Source organism: Lepidochelys olivacea (assembly GCF_965140295.1).
Source record: "Lepidochelys olivacea isolate rLepOli2 genome assembly, chromosome: 6".
NCBI lineage: Eukaryota > Metazoa > Chordata > Testudines > Cheloniidae > Lepidochelys > Lepidochelys olivacea.
This window is the reverse complement of record NC_140416.1, coordinates 91,448,914-91,464,946: the sequence shown is the minus strand read 5'-3', so window position 1 is coordinate 91,464,946 and position 16,033 is coordinate 91,448,914. Positions and strand designations below refer to the sequence as shown.

General features: G+C 42.9%; 1 protein-coding gene across 3 annotated transcripts in view; it reads right to left on the bottom strand.

Annotated features, from left to right (window-relative positions):
* TSHR (thyroid stimulating hormone receptor) overlaps positions 1-16,033 on the bottom strand; it is a gene marked incomplete at its 5' end in the record, with an annotated part of 216,702 nt that overhangs the window by 13,436 nt on the left and 187,233 nt on the right. For all 3 annotated transcript variants that reach the window (XM_084629976.1, XM_084629977.1, XM_084629978.1), the window contains one exon: positions 12,478-12,555. In XM_084629976.1, coding sequence (XP_084486102.1) covers positions 12,478-12,555 — 78 coding nt within the window. The remainder of the gene's footprint in view (positions 1-12,477; positions 12,556-16,033) is intronic.

Genomic DNA, 16,033 nt, shown 5'->3' with positions numbered 1-16,033 from the left:
TATAGATACTGTTGAGCCAGTGTCCAACATTAGCTGAATAGAGTGTGATTTGCCTGAGGGTATGGCGGAAATGTTTACAGTGCACTTTATCTGTTCTGGAATATGTGCAGTAGTGATTTTGTCCATGCTCAGCACAGTAACATCTGGTATTGTAACTTCATGCACCTATTGATTGAACTGGCTACTGCGACATAGTTTAGCAAAATGTCCAATCTTTTTGCAATGATTGCATTGAGCTACTTTTGCCGGACATCCTGTGTAGCTTGCAAGGTGTTGTGGAGATCCACAGTGAAAGCATGCTTTTACTGTATTTTGAATTTGCTGATTCGGTGGTTTTTCATTAGTTTTCCTCTTGCAATTGTGTGTCTGCAGTGGTAGTGAACTTTTCTGTAAAGGAGTCAGAGCCTGGACTGTGCCTCCTGTATCCATGCTCATTATTTTGGCTTCAGCTGTAGCTGACTCAATCTGAGTAGCAATGGTTATTGCATTTTCTAGTGTAAGTTGTGGTTCTAGAAGTAAGCGTTCTGTTACATGAAGCATGGTTGTTTTCTCAATGAGCTGGTCTCTAATAATCTCATCTGCCATATTCCCAAAGTCACAAATTATAATTAGACTCCTCAGGGAATCATAGAATCATAGAATCATAGAATATCAGGGTTGGAAGGGACCCCAGAAGGTCATCTAGTCCAACCCCCTGCTCAAAGCAGGACCAATTCCCAGTTAAAGCATCCCAGCCAGGGCTTTGTCAAGCCTGACCTTAAAAACCTCTAAGGAAGGAGATTCTACCACCTCCCTAGGTAACGCATTCCAGTGTTTCACCACCCTCTTAGTGAAAAAGTTTTTCCTAATATCCAATCTAAACCTCCCCCACTGCAACTTGAGACCATTACTCCTCGTTCTGTCATCTGCTACCATTGAGAACAGTCTAGAGCCATCCTCTTTGGAACCCCCTTTCAGGTAGTTGAAAGCAGCTATCAAATCCCCCCTCATTCTTCTCTTCTGCAGGCTAAACAATCCCAGCTCCCTCAACCTCTCCTCATAACTCATGTGTTCCAGTCCCCTAATCATTTTTGTTGCCCTTCGCTGGACTCTCTCCAATTTATCCACATCCTTCTTGAAGTGTGGGGCCCAAAACTGGACACAGTACTCCAGATGAGGCCTCACCAATGTCGAATAGAGGGGAACGATCACGTCCCTCGATCTGCTCGCTATGCCCCTACTTATACATCCCAAAATGCCATTGGCCTTCTTGGCAACAAGGGCACACTGCTGACTCATATCCAGCTTCTCGTCCACTGTCACCCCTAGGTCCTTTTCCGCAGAACTGCTGCCTAGCCATTCGGTCCCTAGTCTGTAGCTGTGCATTGGGTTCTTCCGTCCTAAGTGCAGGACCCTGCACTTATCCTTATTGAACCTCATCAGATTCCTTTTGGCCCAATCTTCCAATTGGTCTAGGTCCAATATACTGCATTATAGTTTCCCCTGGTTTCTGCTCACACTGGCAAAATCTGTAGCGATTAGCTACTACATTCACTTTGGGCACAAAAAAATTCTTTAATGCAGAGTACAGTCTCAGAGGAAAAGTATAAAATATATGCTGCCCTTCTGCTCCAAGGCAGTGGATTAGAAGAGCACACTTTCTTACTTCAGAAATCTCTGTAGCACTGATTGCAAGCAGATAAGTCTCAAACATATGGATCCAGGTAGCAAAAGCAATTGGAGGCTCATCTGGGCTTTGCAGAAAGGGTGCAGGTGGGTTCAGAGGCAGAAGATCCATCCTCATCACCAAAATGTTGTATCAACCAGGCAAGGTACTAACAAGCTTCAACAGGACTTTATTTTCAAAGTGGAAACCTCTTTACCAAACTGCTGCTGCACCCTCTGTAGCTCTTTCCCAGCCTCTCAACTCCTCCCCCTCCTTCCTGTTTCCTGTCCTTTCAGACTCCCAACAGCCAGTGCTCCCAATTCTAATAATTACAACAAACATCTAAACATGACATCACTCCACACAAGCTAGTAACTATTTGGATAGGTCTAACCAGTGAGGAGCCACATAACTCCTCCCTCAAGCCATGGGATGCTCCATGTGAGTCTATATAAGGAAGCATGTCCCCCTTGCCCACCCTCATTTCCATAATGGGGATTCCCCACTCTCCTCAGGAAAGTGAAGATTAATAGATCCCACTGTATTCAGGAAGATTAATAGATCAGGAAGATTAATAGATCCCACTGTATTCAGCCTAATTTCACATCATTCCTTGGGGTTATAACCCTGTACACCACCCTACACAATGTTTTTCTATTCTGAGAGACAGTAAACAGAAATCGTTACAAAAGAGGGGAAAAAACTTCTTGGGATTATGTACAGGAAAACAGAGATTTTAATTGTGAATATTACCTTGGGGAGACAAAGGTCACCAATTTTTTTTTAACAGAACAACAAAACTAATACAGAATCACTATACTCTCCAGAGGCTGCAGAAATGTATAAGAAAATAAGAGCTGGAAAGAGAAAAGCACAATAAAAGTGGATACCTAATGAAAACACAAACAAAAAGTATCTTTGTAAAAAGCAATATATTAAAACCTGAGGTGCCTATTAATGAAAAATGTTGCATAGGAAAATAAACATTATTGCCTATGTTTACTTTTGAGATTCCTAAAGGAGAAACATATATTTCAATGGGAAACATGCAATCTCATTTGTCACTTTGCACAAGCAACTAACCAGGTTTCCCCACCTAAAATATAAGAGGAATGGGGAAAAGCTAGCAGACAGATTGAAGAACTAGGGCAGTGCTTGCTGATAAACACATTGATTTAATGTTAGGTTATTAAATTATAGCATTAAGTTACTCAGACAACAAAGATGAAGAACATAGTCATATTCGTTTTAAAATGAGAGAGAAAGAGAGGGGGAACCTCAAAAGGTTTGGAGTCTAGAGACATATAAGCATCCCAAGCTTTGGATGCTGATAGGAATCTTAAACCTGAGTCTGCAAAATTGGGCTGGAAAGCTCATGAAAGCAGACTCTTACGAGATTTCTGGCCCTTTCAGCTCTGATCCCTGCCTCCAAGAACAATATAATGATTGATGGGAAAGGAAGTGGGGAGAATAATGCCTGGTGGCTAAGGGCAATATATCTCAACATCCATTATATGTTTTCAAACCAAGGAGAAATAATTTTCTACTAAAAATTGAAACTTCCAGCCAATATAATTTAATTTTGTTGGGTGTTTGGGAATTTAGAGTAATTGTGAAAGTAATTATGTAAAAATACATTAATTTTTATATGCTTATAACAAAGTAAGAAGAATCTCCATTAAAAAAAATCACTACAAATGCAAAAGAGAAGACTGGAATACCAAAAGCCAAGGAAGTAAAAGTAAATAAAATAGAAAATGAGATTTTAGAAGTACCAAACAATATAGAACCATAGAAACGTAGGGCTGGAAGGGACCTCGAGAAGTCATGAAGTCCTGTCCCCTGTGCTGAGGCAAGACCAAGTAAACCTAGACCATCCCTTACAAGTGTTTGTTCAACCTGTTCTTAAAAACCTCCAATGACTGGGATTCTGCAACCTCCCTTAGAAGCCTATTCCAAAACGAAACCCTCATAGTTAGAAAGTTTTCCCTAATATCTAATCTAAATCTCCCTTGCTGAAGATTAAGCACGTTATTTCTTGTCCTACTTTCACTGAACATGGAGGACAATCAATCATAGTCCTATTTATAACAGCCCTTAACATATTTGAAGACTGTTATCAGGTTCTCCCCCGAGTCTTCCTTTCTCAAGACTAAACATTCCGGTTTTTTAACCTTTCCTCATAGGTCAGGTTTTCTAAACATTTTATCATTTTTGTTGCTCTCCTCTGGACCCTCTCCAATTAGTCCACATCTTTCCTAAAGTGTGGTGCCCAGAACTGGACACAGTAGTCCAGCTAAGGTCTAAAGATTGCCACATACAGTGGGAAAAATTCCTCCCATTTAACCATAAAATGAAGGGGGTGTGGGAAAACATCAAACTCAAATTAAATTTATAAATCATTTCATTTAATAAGGGAGATTAGTCCTTCACTCTTTATTCCTCAGCCTTTCCATCTGCTTTAAATTAGACTTTGTTTCCTGCACTGACCTTAAGCACATTTTTACACATGATGAAGCTTAGACAATCTCAAAACATTTTTGTGGGATTACAACACAGCTGGGATTCACAGTTTGTTTTAGTCAAATAATGAAAGAGACAAAATTGAAATAGTTTGCATTATCTAAAATGTTATGGTTCACCACAAAGCTGCTTTCACTGCAAATACTGGATCTGGTGTATAAGGAGTGGAATAAAACCAATTTTTGCTGAACTCCCTCACATGTGCATATTACCAAGGGGTGTTATTTCTAGGTTCAGAGGAATGTGGGGCCAGGAAATGTGGGGAAATGTGTACTGTTTATGCTGTACTTGTTTTGTGGATAAACAGGTGTCTTCATTCTCCAGGGCTGTCAATCTACCCGTCTTTCACCAGCAGTAAACTTATGTCAAACACCTAATTCTGAAGGCTAACATTACAGAATTTTCACAGTAAGTTTATGGTGATCTTCCTGACAGGATATACAGAAGGCATGGTGATGGGTTTTGCCCTGTTTCATTACTGCTCAATCCTAGTTTCAGAGACTACTACAAAAAATGTTTTAGAACGTGATTGGTACTTACACTGCTGACAATATCTAGAAAGGTGGTGAGATGCAACTACTGCTACTTATTTGATTTGTTTCCATTAAAATATAGTCTATATCTACAAATCACGTACACTGCTAGTCTATGGAAAAAAATACTCAATTTGAGTCACCCCGTTTTTGCCCTTCATTTATAGACTCATAGACTTCAAGGCCAGAAGGGACCATTGTGATTATAGTCTGATCTTCTGCACATTACAAGCCACAGAACCTCACCCATCCACTCCTATAATAGACCCATAACCTGTGGCTGAGTTACTGAAATCCTCAAATCATGATTTAAAGACTTCAAATGACTGAGAATCCACCTTTTACTCTAAATTAAGTGTCCCAAGCTGCAGAGGAAGATGAAACCCCCCCCCCAGGGTCTATGCCAATCTGACCTAGGGGAAAATTTCTTCCCGACTCCAAATATGATGATCAGCTAGACTCTGAGCATGTTTGTGAGACCCATCAGAGAGACACTGGGGAAAGAACTGCCTCTAGTAAGGTAGAGTCTTCTGCATATAGTGTCCCTTTTCTGACTTTAGCAAAGCTTTTGACACGGTTTCCCACAGTATTCTTGCCAGCAAGTTAAAGAAGTATCGGCTGGATAAATGGAGTATAAGGTGGACAGAAAGCTGGCTAGATCATCGGGCTTAATGGGTAGTGATGAATAGCTCCATGTCTAGTTGGCAGCCGGTATCATGCGGAGTGCCCCAAGGGTCGCTCCTGCGGCCAGTTTTGTTCAATATCTTCATTAATGATCTGGAGGATGGCGTGGATTGTACCCTCAGCAAGTTTGCAGATGACGATAAACTAGGAGGAGTGGTAGATACACTGGAGGGAAGGGATAGGTTACAGAGGGACCCAGACAAATTAGAGGATTGGGCCAAAAGAAATCTGATGAGGTTCAACAAGGACAAGTGCAGAGTCCTGCACTTAGGACAGAAGAATCCCATGCACTGCTACAGACTAGAGACTGAGTGGCTAGGCAGCAGTTCGGCAGAAAAGGACCTAGGGGTTACAGTGGACAAGAAGCCTTGATATGAGTCAACAGTGTGCCCTTGCTGCCAAGAAGGCTAATGGCATTTTGGGCTGTTTAAGTAGGAGCATTGCCAGCAGATAGAGGGATCTGGAGTACTGTGTCCAGTTTTGTGCCCCACACTACAAGAAGGATGTGGAAAAATTGGAAAACATCCAGCGGAAGGCAACAAAAATGATTAGGGGGCTGGAACACATGAGTTATGAGGAGAGGCTGAGGGAACTGGGATTATTTAGTCTGCAGAAGAGAAGAATGAGGGGGGATTTGATAGCTGCTTTCAACTACCTGAAAGGGGGGGTCCAAAGAGGGTGGATCTAGACTGTTCTCAGTGGTAGCAGATGACAGAACGAGGCGTAATGGTGTCAAGTTGCAGTGGGGGAGGTTTAGGTTGGATATTAGGAAAAACTTTTTCATTAGGAGGGTGGTGAAGCACTGGAATGCGTTACCTAGGGAGGTGGTGGAATCTCTTTCCTTAGAGATTTTTAAGGTCACGCTTGACAAAGCCCTGGCTGGGATGATTTAAGTTGGGGATTGGTCCTGCTTTGAGCAGGGGGTTGGACTAGATAACCTCCTGAGTTCCCTTCCTACCCTGATATTCTATTATTTTCGCTGTTGGAGATATTTGTTAATTGCAGTCACAGATAGCCTACAATGGCATATGGCCCATCTCATCATACCAGCCCCTCCACATACTTATCAAGCTCAGTCTTGAAACCAGTTGGGTTTTTTGCCCTCACTGCTCCCCTTGAAAGCCTGTTCCAACCCTTCACTCCTCTGATGGTGTATCGATGCTGGTTCCGGTGGGACCCAACTGAGAGTGCCAATTCAGGACAAATTGCTTAAAGCAGGGCAGTTACAGCCCAAGGCTGGGGTTTCTAAGCATACTAAGTCTATGGCACAAGTCCATGGGGCCGGATGCGCTGCATCCGAGAGTGCTAAAGGAGTTGGCGGATGTGATTGCAGAGCCATTGGCCATTATCTTTGAAAACTCATGGCGATCGCAGGAAGTCCCGAACTACTGGAAAAAGGCTTATGTAGTGCCCATCTTTAAAAAAGGGAAGAAGGAGGATCCTGGGAACTACAGGCCTGTCAGCCTCACCTCAGTCCCTGGAAAAATCATGGAGCAGGTCCTCAAGGAATCAATTCCGAAGCACTTAGAGGAGAGGAAAGTGATCAGGAACAGTCAGCATGGATTCACCAAGGGCAAGTCCTGCCTGACTAATCTAATTGCCTTCTATGACGAGATAACTGGCTCTGTGGATGAGGGAAAAGCAGTGGACGTGTCGCTCCTTGACTTTAGCAAAGCTTTTGACACGGTCTCCCACAGTATTCTTGCCAGTAAGTTAAAGAAGTATGGGCTGGACGAATGGACTATAAGGTGGATAGAAAGTTGGCTAGATTGTCGGGCTCAACGGGTAGTGATCAATGGCTCCATGTCTAGTTGGCAGTCAGTATCAAGTGGAGTGCCCCAAGGGTCGGTCCTCGGGCCTGTTTTGTTCAATATCTTCATAAATGATCTGGAGGATGGCGTGGATGGCACCCTCAGCAAGTTTGCAGATGACACTAAACTGGGAGGAGAGGTAGATATGCTGGAGGGTAGGGATAGGATACAGAGGGACCTAGACATATTAGAGGATTGGGCCAAAAGAAATCTGATGAGGTTCAACAAGGACAAGTGCAGAGTCCTGCACTTAGAACAGAAGAACCCCATGCACCGCGACAGACTAGGGACCGAATGGCTAGGCAGCAGTTCTGCAGAAAAGGACCTAGGGGTTACAGTGGACGAGAACCTAGATATGAGTCAACAGTGTGCCCTTGTTGCCAAGGAGGCCAATGGCATTTTGGGATGTATACGTAGGGGCATTGCCAGCAGATCGAGGGACATGATCGTTCCCCTCTATTCGACATTGGCGAGGCCTCATCTGGAGTACTGTGTCCAGTTTTGGGCCCCACACTACAAGAAGGATGTGGAAAAATTGGAAAACATCCAGCGGAGGGCAACAAAAATGATTAGGAGACTGGAACACATGAGTTATGAGGAGAGGCTGAGGGAACTGGGATTGTTTAGTCTGCAGAAGAGAAGAATGAGGGGGGATTTGATAGCTGCTTTCAGCTACCTGAAAGGGGGTTCCAAAGAGCATGGATCTAGACTGTTCTCAGTGGTAGCTGATGACAGAACAAGGAGTAATGGTCTCAAGTTGCAGTGGGGGAGGTTTAGGTTGGATATTAGGAAAAACTTTTTCAGTAGGAGGGTGGAATGCGTTACCTAGGGAGGTGGTGGAATCTCCTTCCTTAGAGATTTTTAAGGTCACGCTTGACAAAGTCCTGGCTGGGATGATTTAGTTGGGGATTGGTCCTTCTTTGAGCAGGGGGTTGGACTAGATGACCTCCTGAGGTCCCTTCCAACCCTGATATTCTATGATTCTATGATACTAAGGCAAACCAAACCAGCCAGACACAGAATACTTTGGTTTTACCCCACTGGCTAACCACAAGTCACACAAGCAATTCCCTTAGACACTCCAGTTTCCCAGTGTCACTACTAGTGCCACTTGTTATGGGGACAGATGGTTATGAAAGCCAATACCCCAGTAAAAGAAAAAAAGCTTCTCTCGATCCCAAAGGACCAAGCCCCAGACCCAGGTCAATATATAAATCAGATCTTACCCACAAATCACGCTGTTGCCAATCCTTTAGAATCTAAAATCTAAAGGTTTATTCATAAAAGGAAAAAGATATAGATGAGAGCTAGAATTGGTTAAATGGAATCTATTACATACAGTAATAGCAAAGTTCTTGGTTCAGGCTTGCAGCAGTGATGGAATAAACTGCAGGTTCAAATCAAGACTCTGGAGAACATCCACAGCTGGGATGGGTCTTTAGTCCTTTGTTTATAGCTTCTGTTTGTAGCAAAGTCCCTCCAGAGGTATGAAGCAGGACTGAAGACCAGATGGAGGAGCTGCAGCAGCTTTTTTTATTCTCTTGACATGTGGTCTTTCTTTCTTTGTTCCAAAGACAAGCTGTCCATCACATGGCCTGGAAAAACCTCAGAGTTCTGTCCATAGGCATGTCCCCGCATACCTTGCTGAGTCACAAGATGTGCCTGCCTTCTCTCAGTGGGTCAATTGTATAGCTGATGGTCCTTAGTGGACCATCAAGCAGGCTAGGCAGAGCTGACACCAACTTGTCTGGGGTGTCACCCAGAAGCATAGCACGAGTTTGAAATACAGACAGTATAGAGCCAATACTTATATCTTTAAATACAAAAATGATACATGCATCTCCCCTTTCTCTGTATGGGGTGGTGGTGGAGGGGAGAGGGAATATAGGATTTGGAAGGTGGGGAAGCAGCCTCATAGGCTATGAGCTGCAGACAGCTGCTTCCTTGCCTTTGACATCCTATATACAGTACACATGCACACGCATTCAGATGCTCCTCCTGAGAGGCACTGTGAGATAGCTTGCTGCTGCAGATGCGGTCCAGATACAGATAAACGAGGGAGTGCAGATCGGATACAAGTTGATTCTTGCAGATGCGGATCATATGAAGATCCACTTTTTTATATCCGTGCAGGGCTCTACCAATTGTGTAAGGGTTACAGAAGGCCCTGAAGTTGTTACCCACAAATTAAACTTGACTGAACATCCTGCATTCCCAAAGTAGTTCATATGTGCGTGCAATGCCAGCAAATCGAAGGACCACATCACAGAAAAATGCTGTCAACTTTTAAAACAAGAAACTGGATTAGGAATAAACAGCAGATGGTACATTTATGATCACTTATCATGGCTCCTCTGTCTTCTTTCCTGGAGAAGCAATTCCGCCTTGTGCAATGTCTATTTAGCACCACCTCCATCTTTTGGTGGAAATGTTATTATGACCTGTCTATTGCACACATGCACAGTTTCTAAAGGAAGATGGAAAGCTGGCTGATTTGATTGAAAGACTCAAAACACATGCCAGTGTCCTGTGGATTAGTGACGGGTGGGTCAGCACAATAGACTACGGAACATGATGACAACTTCCAGTCACTTTGAGAACAAATCTAACCTGAAAACACAGGAGGAAAAGAAATGTCTTTTTATATGCCCTGAATTCTACTTTTCCACTATTGGTAACCACAACTCTACATTAATGTGATATCTATAAAATGCTATCTATCTGCAGCCTCAGTGATTTGATTGTTTATATAGGTATGTATTTTGACATAGTTAGGTCAACATATTAGACCAATATCTTTTTAGATGTCTATTAAATACACACAAAATATTCTGCCTAATATTCCCTTCCCCATCAATGAAACCATTTTGTAAATAATCTTCTGTCCTGTAAAGGTATTTGGGAAACCTTGTGCATTTAAAGGAATAGATCTCTAGCTTCACAGACACTGCCATTGCAAACTGCAGCAGAGAGAATAGACTTTAAGAATATCAGCTAAGAAAAACCGTCTTCTACCATTTGAGGTGAAGGAAGATCCCTTTTGGCTCTCAGCTAAAATATAGGATTTATGTTCCATAAGCAGTCAGCAAAAAGAGGGAAACAACATAAGCAGACTGATAGAGAGACTCCCTACTTAATAGATTGCAGTACTGAGGCAAAAATCAAATTCTGGTGTAAGAAAAAGACTAATATTAAAGAATAAATACCCAAAAGTGTTAAACTACAACTGGAAGGTTTTATTTTTTAAACTGATGTGCTTTCTGGCTTTTTGTCTTGATTCTCCTGTTCCATATTCCACCTCCCTTTCTGAACTCGTGGTCACTATCAAGGAACCTTCTGATACAGGACTGAGGCCTCACATGTCAATACCATTTTATGGTTAATCAGATAGGGGTATGTTACCGCAAAGTTGTTACCCTGCCTGTTTTTCTGGCATCAGTCACATCCTGAGAGAAAGATCATGCCTCCTACAACCTGAATTACCTAGTCTAGCTAGGGAGGATTCTTATTGATCCTTAAGTAACCCAGAAGTCGAACATCATTTTGATGCAATGACACCGAATATGACACACAAAATAGAGAGTGAATCTGGCAACCTCATTTGGCGTGATCTGTGTGGCTGGCATCACTGCCATGATCACCAACAGACTAAACACTGCAATTCAGCTGCTATGCCGGAAGGAAGGAATTTCAGGATCTTCTGCAAGTAAATTAGAGGCTAGAGAAGTACCTGTTTGTTTGTTTGTTTTTAAACTCAGCACCCTCTCTCATTCTTCCAACATTTCTCAGCACCACCATTGTCCCCAGGATATCATCCATCCTCTACATTAAGGACTGGACAGACTCCCTTCTAAGTCTATCAAACCCTCTCCTTAAACCTAAACTGTAGAAAAACAAAGCACTGGGGTTGTGTCCATTCATTTATATAGAAAAAATCTGTCATGCATTCTTCAAACTTTTTTCCTGTTTTTTACTTTAGAAACAGAAGAATATCAAACCTTGTCTTCCTTGCTTTTAATGGTAGCCTATTTGGAGGACCAGAAAACTGGACGGGGAGCCAAATTAAATAGGGAGTAACAAAAACAGCAGCAGCAACAACATAATTTCAAGTGTTGACTAAAAATCCCTTCCCATCTCAGTTTCCATTTCCTTATTACTTATACTATTACAATCCTACTAGTTCTCCAGTTATACAGTGTCTTTCAGGAGAAAGAAGGTAATGAGGAGTTGTTTTTCTAATGTAAAACACTAACTTCTAAAACGTCTTTCAGCCCTTCTTTAATCATCACAGAGTATCAAAAATAAATATATTTCTAAAAGGCACAAACCCAACTATTTCCTTTTTACAGGTGACTTTTAATCAGTTAAAGCAGAGGTGGGCAAACTACGGCCCGCGGGCTACATCTGGCCAACGGGACCATCCTGCCCGCCCCCTGAGCTCCTGGCCCTGAAGGCTTTCCCCAGCCCCTCCCCCGCTGTACTCCCTCCCCTGCAGCCACGCCATCATGCGGGCAGCACTCTGGGCAGCGGGGCTGCGCACTCATGCAGGGCAGCATGACAGCGTGTCTGGCTGCGGCCAGGCGGCACGGCTGCCAGACATGCTGCTCTGAGTGGCATGGTAAGGACGCCAGGGCCGGAGGGTTGGATAAGGGGTAGGGGCCCCAGGGCAGCAGTCAGGGGACAGGGAGCAGGGGGCAGTTGGATGGGGCAGAAGTTCGGGGGGGGTCCTGAATACAGGGAATGGGGGGGGTTGGATACACATGGGAGTCTGGGGGGCCTGTCAGGGGGTGGGGGTGGATGGGGGTAGGGTCCCAGGAGGAGGCAGTCAGGGGACAAGGAGCAGGGAGAGTTGGATGGGTCAGGAGTTCTGAGGGGGGCTATCAGGGGGTGGAAAGTGGGAGGGGGCAGGCTGTTTGGGGAGGCACAGCCTTCCCTACCCGGCCCTCCATACAGTTTTGGAACCCCGATGTGGCCCTCAGGCCAAAAAGTTTGCCCACCCCTGAACTAAAGGAATAATTAAGCTATGTACATCTGCCACTGTCTAAACCCCAAGAAACAAAAGACTAAGAAAGACTGAGAATCAAACCCAAACCCAAGTCGCTTGCAACACAGAGCATTAACCCTAGGTAATATAGTCAGTTCCAGAATAACAGCTGTTATCACCAATGTTATTGTGTAAGCATATCACCCCCACTCTTGTTTTCTGTTGATAGTCCTGAGGATAGTGCAGTGCTATTGAACACCACTTTTAAAATGTTCTCCACCCTTTTGTCCTACTCACAGCAGGGTTGGTCCACTGTGCACTCCCCAAAATGCATCTTCTTCAATAACTTTCAGGTATTTGTTCTTGTGCAGGTAGCTGCAGAGAGAAAATGCACAATTATCTGGTGATAAAATTATATATCTCCCATGAGCTACCATATGTAAAGAGGAATATGAACACCCCAGTGAAAAAGAATAAGACTAGAAGCTATAGGAACCCTGAGTTACCACATGGGCCTTTTTTTTTTCATGCTTTAAATAAATTTGACAAACAGCCAGCAGCTTAGTAGCTGTCAGTCCAATTTCTAATGGTACAAGTGTCCACATCACAAAAACTACCTCCTCAAGTGGCAACCTCAGTAGAGGCAACCAAGACTGAATAAGTTATGGATGCTGAACATCTTACCTAAACCTTAAGGATGGTCTCTCCAGAGCAGGGTTGAGGCACATTGGCTAAGTAACATGGAGGAAACTTGCCTTGCCACTGCACATATCATACCCATTCTGTGCAGACCAATTCTGTACAGGATTTTAGTCTTTGGTATGGTCAGTTGACACCTTTCTCTGGCATTTAAAAACTAGAAAAAGAACCTCTGCCACTGCTCATTGAACTTTACCTGTAACTTACGAGTTCATTTTCTGCTCCCATATTATTTATACTCTACCATGCAGTATTTGAGGCAGAGCTACAGTCACACCTTCATCTAGAGATAGTTACACATTGTGGAACTGATTGTATATATTGGTATTCTTTCACCAACTTATAAAAGGAGTCTCTCTTTAAAAATAAAAATTAAATATACATATTTTCATTGTTATTGTTATTCTGTCTTTATTCACAAATATTTTTAAGGTTACCTGGTCTTAATTCAAAATGATACCTATTCCACTTCTCTTCAGTTATGATAAGGAACGTGAGGAGGAAGGGGGAGGGGGGGAAAGAGGACTGGGCTTTGAGAAACAACCACTTCTTTTTAGCTGTGAATGCGGATGGAAGGCAACCAGGCCACAGGGAGCCACCACCATCTGGGGAGAGGAGGCGACATAATGCTTCCTCCCACCTAGTTTTACTAGGAGCAGAAAAGACATAAGTGTGAGGGATGGAAGGAGTTTTAAGTCCAGTAAAAAGCATTACAGTTCACCTGTTGAACCACATTTTTAAAAGTGGCCTCTGCATCTGCATGTCCACCTTATCTAATCAACATTTTAAGTACTATCAGTTATTTTGCTTTGCATAAAATGAGCCCAATTAACAAGTCTCAGGAAGAATGAATAAACTCAGTCTTACCATTCTGAACATTTTAATCTTTTTTCCTCAAAAAGCCAAGAAACATCCCCGTAAATAAAGTAAATCCTCCACCCCAAACACATATGCACACCATAAACACCAAACACTCCCACTAAGAAAATCTGGGGGGAGGGTGGGAGGAGGAGGGTTAAAGCTTTTGTATCCCCAACCTCAGATCTGAGGAGGCAAATGACATTTGTGGACACATCAGAGACCTGTAGGAAAACACTGCCCACGCTGGATTTGAGTGTGAGAATACATGTTTCAGGTGCCTAAGGTTTGCATAACCAAAACAGGGCCTCCTATGTACATGTAACAATTTAGAGATCAGACTGAAGCTCCTTGGAAAGAAGGAGAGAGAAAGAATGAACTTGAAAGAAAAAACAACCAAACTAAATCTCTACCATGATGTCATCAACAAAATCAGTGTTCTAAAATTCTAGAGAAACAATTTCCCTCCATCATTCAGACACTTTCCTAAAGCCTGTAGCAATACAGCATTCTCTCATCCCTACACATGAGCCATGTAAACAAAGACAAGACCACCTTTCACTCCACATCACTCTGGCACTTGAAACACCAGAGAAAATACAGGTTTCAGAGTGACAGCCTGTCATAAATATAAAGGGAAGGGTAAACCCCTTTGAAATCCCTCCTGGCCAGGGGAAAGCTCCTCTCACCTGTAAAGGGTTAAGAAGCTAAAGGTAACCTCGCTGGCACCTGACCAAAATGACCAATGAGGAGACAAGATACTTTCAAAAGCTGGGAGGAGGGAGAGAAACAAAGGGTCTGTGTCTGTCTGTATGCTGGTCTTTGCCAGGGATAGACCAGGAATGGAGTCTTAGAACTTTTAGTAAGTAATCTAGCTAGGTATGTGTTAGATTATGATTTCTTTAAATGGCTGAGAAAAGAATTGTGCTGAATAGAATAACTATTTCTGTCTGTGTATCTTTTTTGTAACTTAAGGTTTTGCCTAGAGGGGTTCTCTATGTTTTTGAATCTAATTACCCTGTAAGATATCTACCATCCTGATTTTACAGGGGGGTTTCTTTATTTCTATTTACTTCTATTTTTTATTAAAAGTCTTCTTGTAAAACACTGAATGCTTTTTCATTGTTCTCAGATCCAAGGGTTTGGGTCTGTGGTCACCTATGCAAATTGGTGAGGCTTTTTATCCAACATTTCCCAGGAAAGGGGGGGGTGCAAGTGTTGGGAGGATTGTTCATTGTTCTTAAGATCCAAGGGTCTGAGTCTGTAGTCACCTAGGCAAATTGGTGAGGCTTTTTACCAAACCTTGTCCAGGAAGTGGGGTGCAAGGTTTTGGGAAGTATTTTGGGGGGGAAGGATGTGTCCAAACAGCTCTTCCCCAGTAACCAGTATTAGTTTGGTGGTGGTAGCGGCCAGTCCAAGGATAACGGGTGTAATATTTTGTACCTTGGGGAAGTTTTGACCTAAGCTGGTAAAGATAAGCTTAGGAGGTTTTTCATGCAGGTCCCCACATCTGTACCCTAGAGTTCAGAGTGGGGGAGGAACCTTGACACAGCCTTGTTAGTCTGTATTCGCAAAAAGAAAAGGAGTACTTGTGGCACCTTAGAGACTAACCAATTTATTTGAGCATAAGCTTTCATGAGCTACAGCTCACTTCATCGGATACAGATACAGATTGCAGTGCATATGCATTGCAGAGACAGGGTAGCACATTGTATAATTAAATAAATACCACAAAATGCTTATTGAACACTCAAGAAGTTACCATAATACAGCAATGGACTAATTAAAGCTACTCAACATTACAAAGAAAGTGACCAATCTACCCAGCCTGAGGCTACATCCTGGGTATCAATTGCATTCCACTGGCAAGTAGTAATGTAATCTGGAATTCAGTTTGATTAGGTCCAGTGTCCTTCATGTTCCCAAAACTCTTTAGAGAACAACAGCTAGCTGTTTTATAGCACTTTTAATCTGAAGATCTCAGAGCACTTTGCAAAAGAGGTAACTTAGTAAGTATCCTTATCTCCTGAGGAAACGACTTCCCTGCGGTCAGTGGCAGAGCTGTGAACACAACCCAAATCTCCCGAGCTCGACTGCTCTAATCATTAGACTACACTGGCTAGAACAGGCCAGCGTTTGGTGAAGAACTAAAGGTCCACAGGGGAGCACAGATCAAGTCTTTAGACTCGAGTCCTGAAAATGCAATTGAATCGGTTTAGCTGTAAAGTGTGCAAATTCATCTGCCATCCATAATGTTTGTGTCTTGAAAACTACAAAGAACCAAATCCTGTCCCCA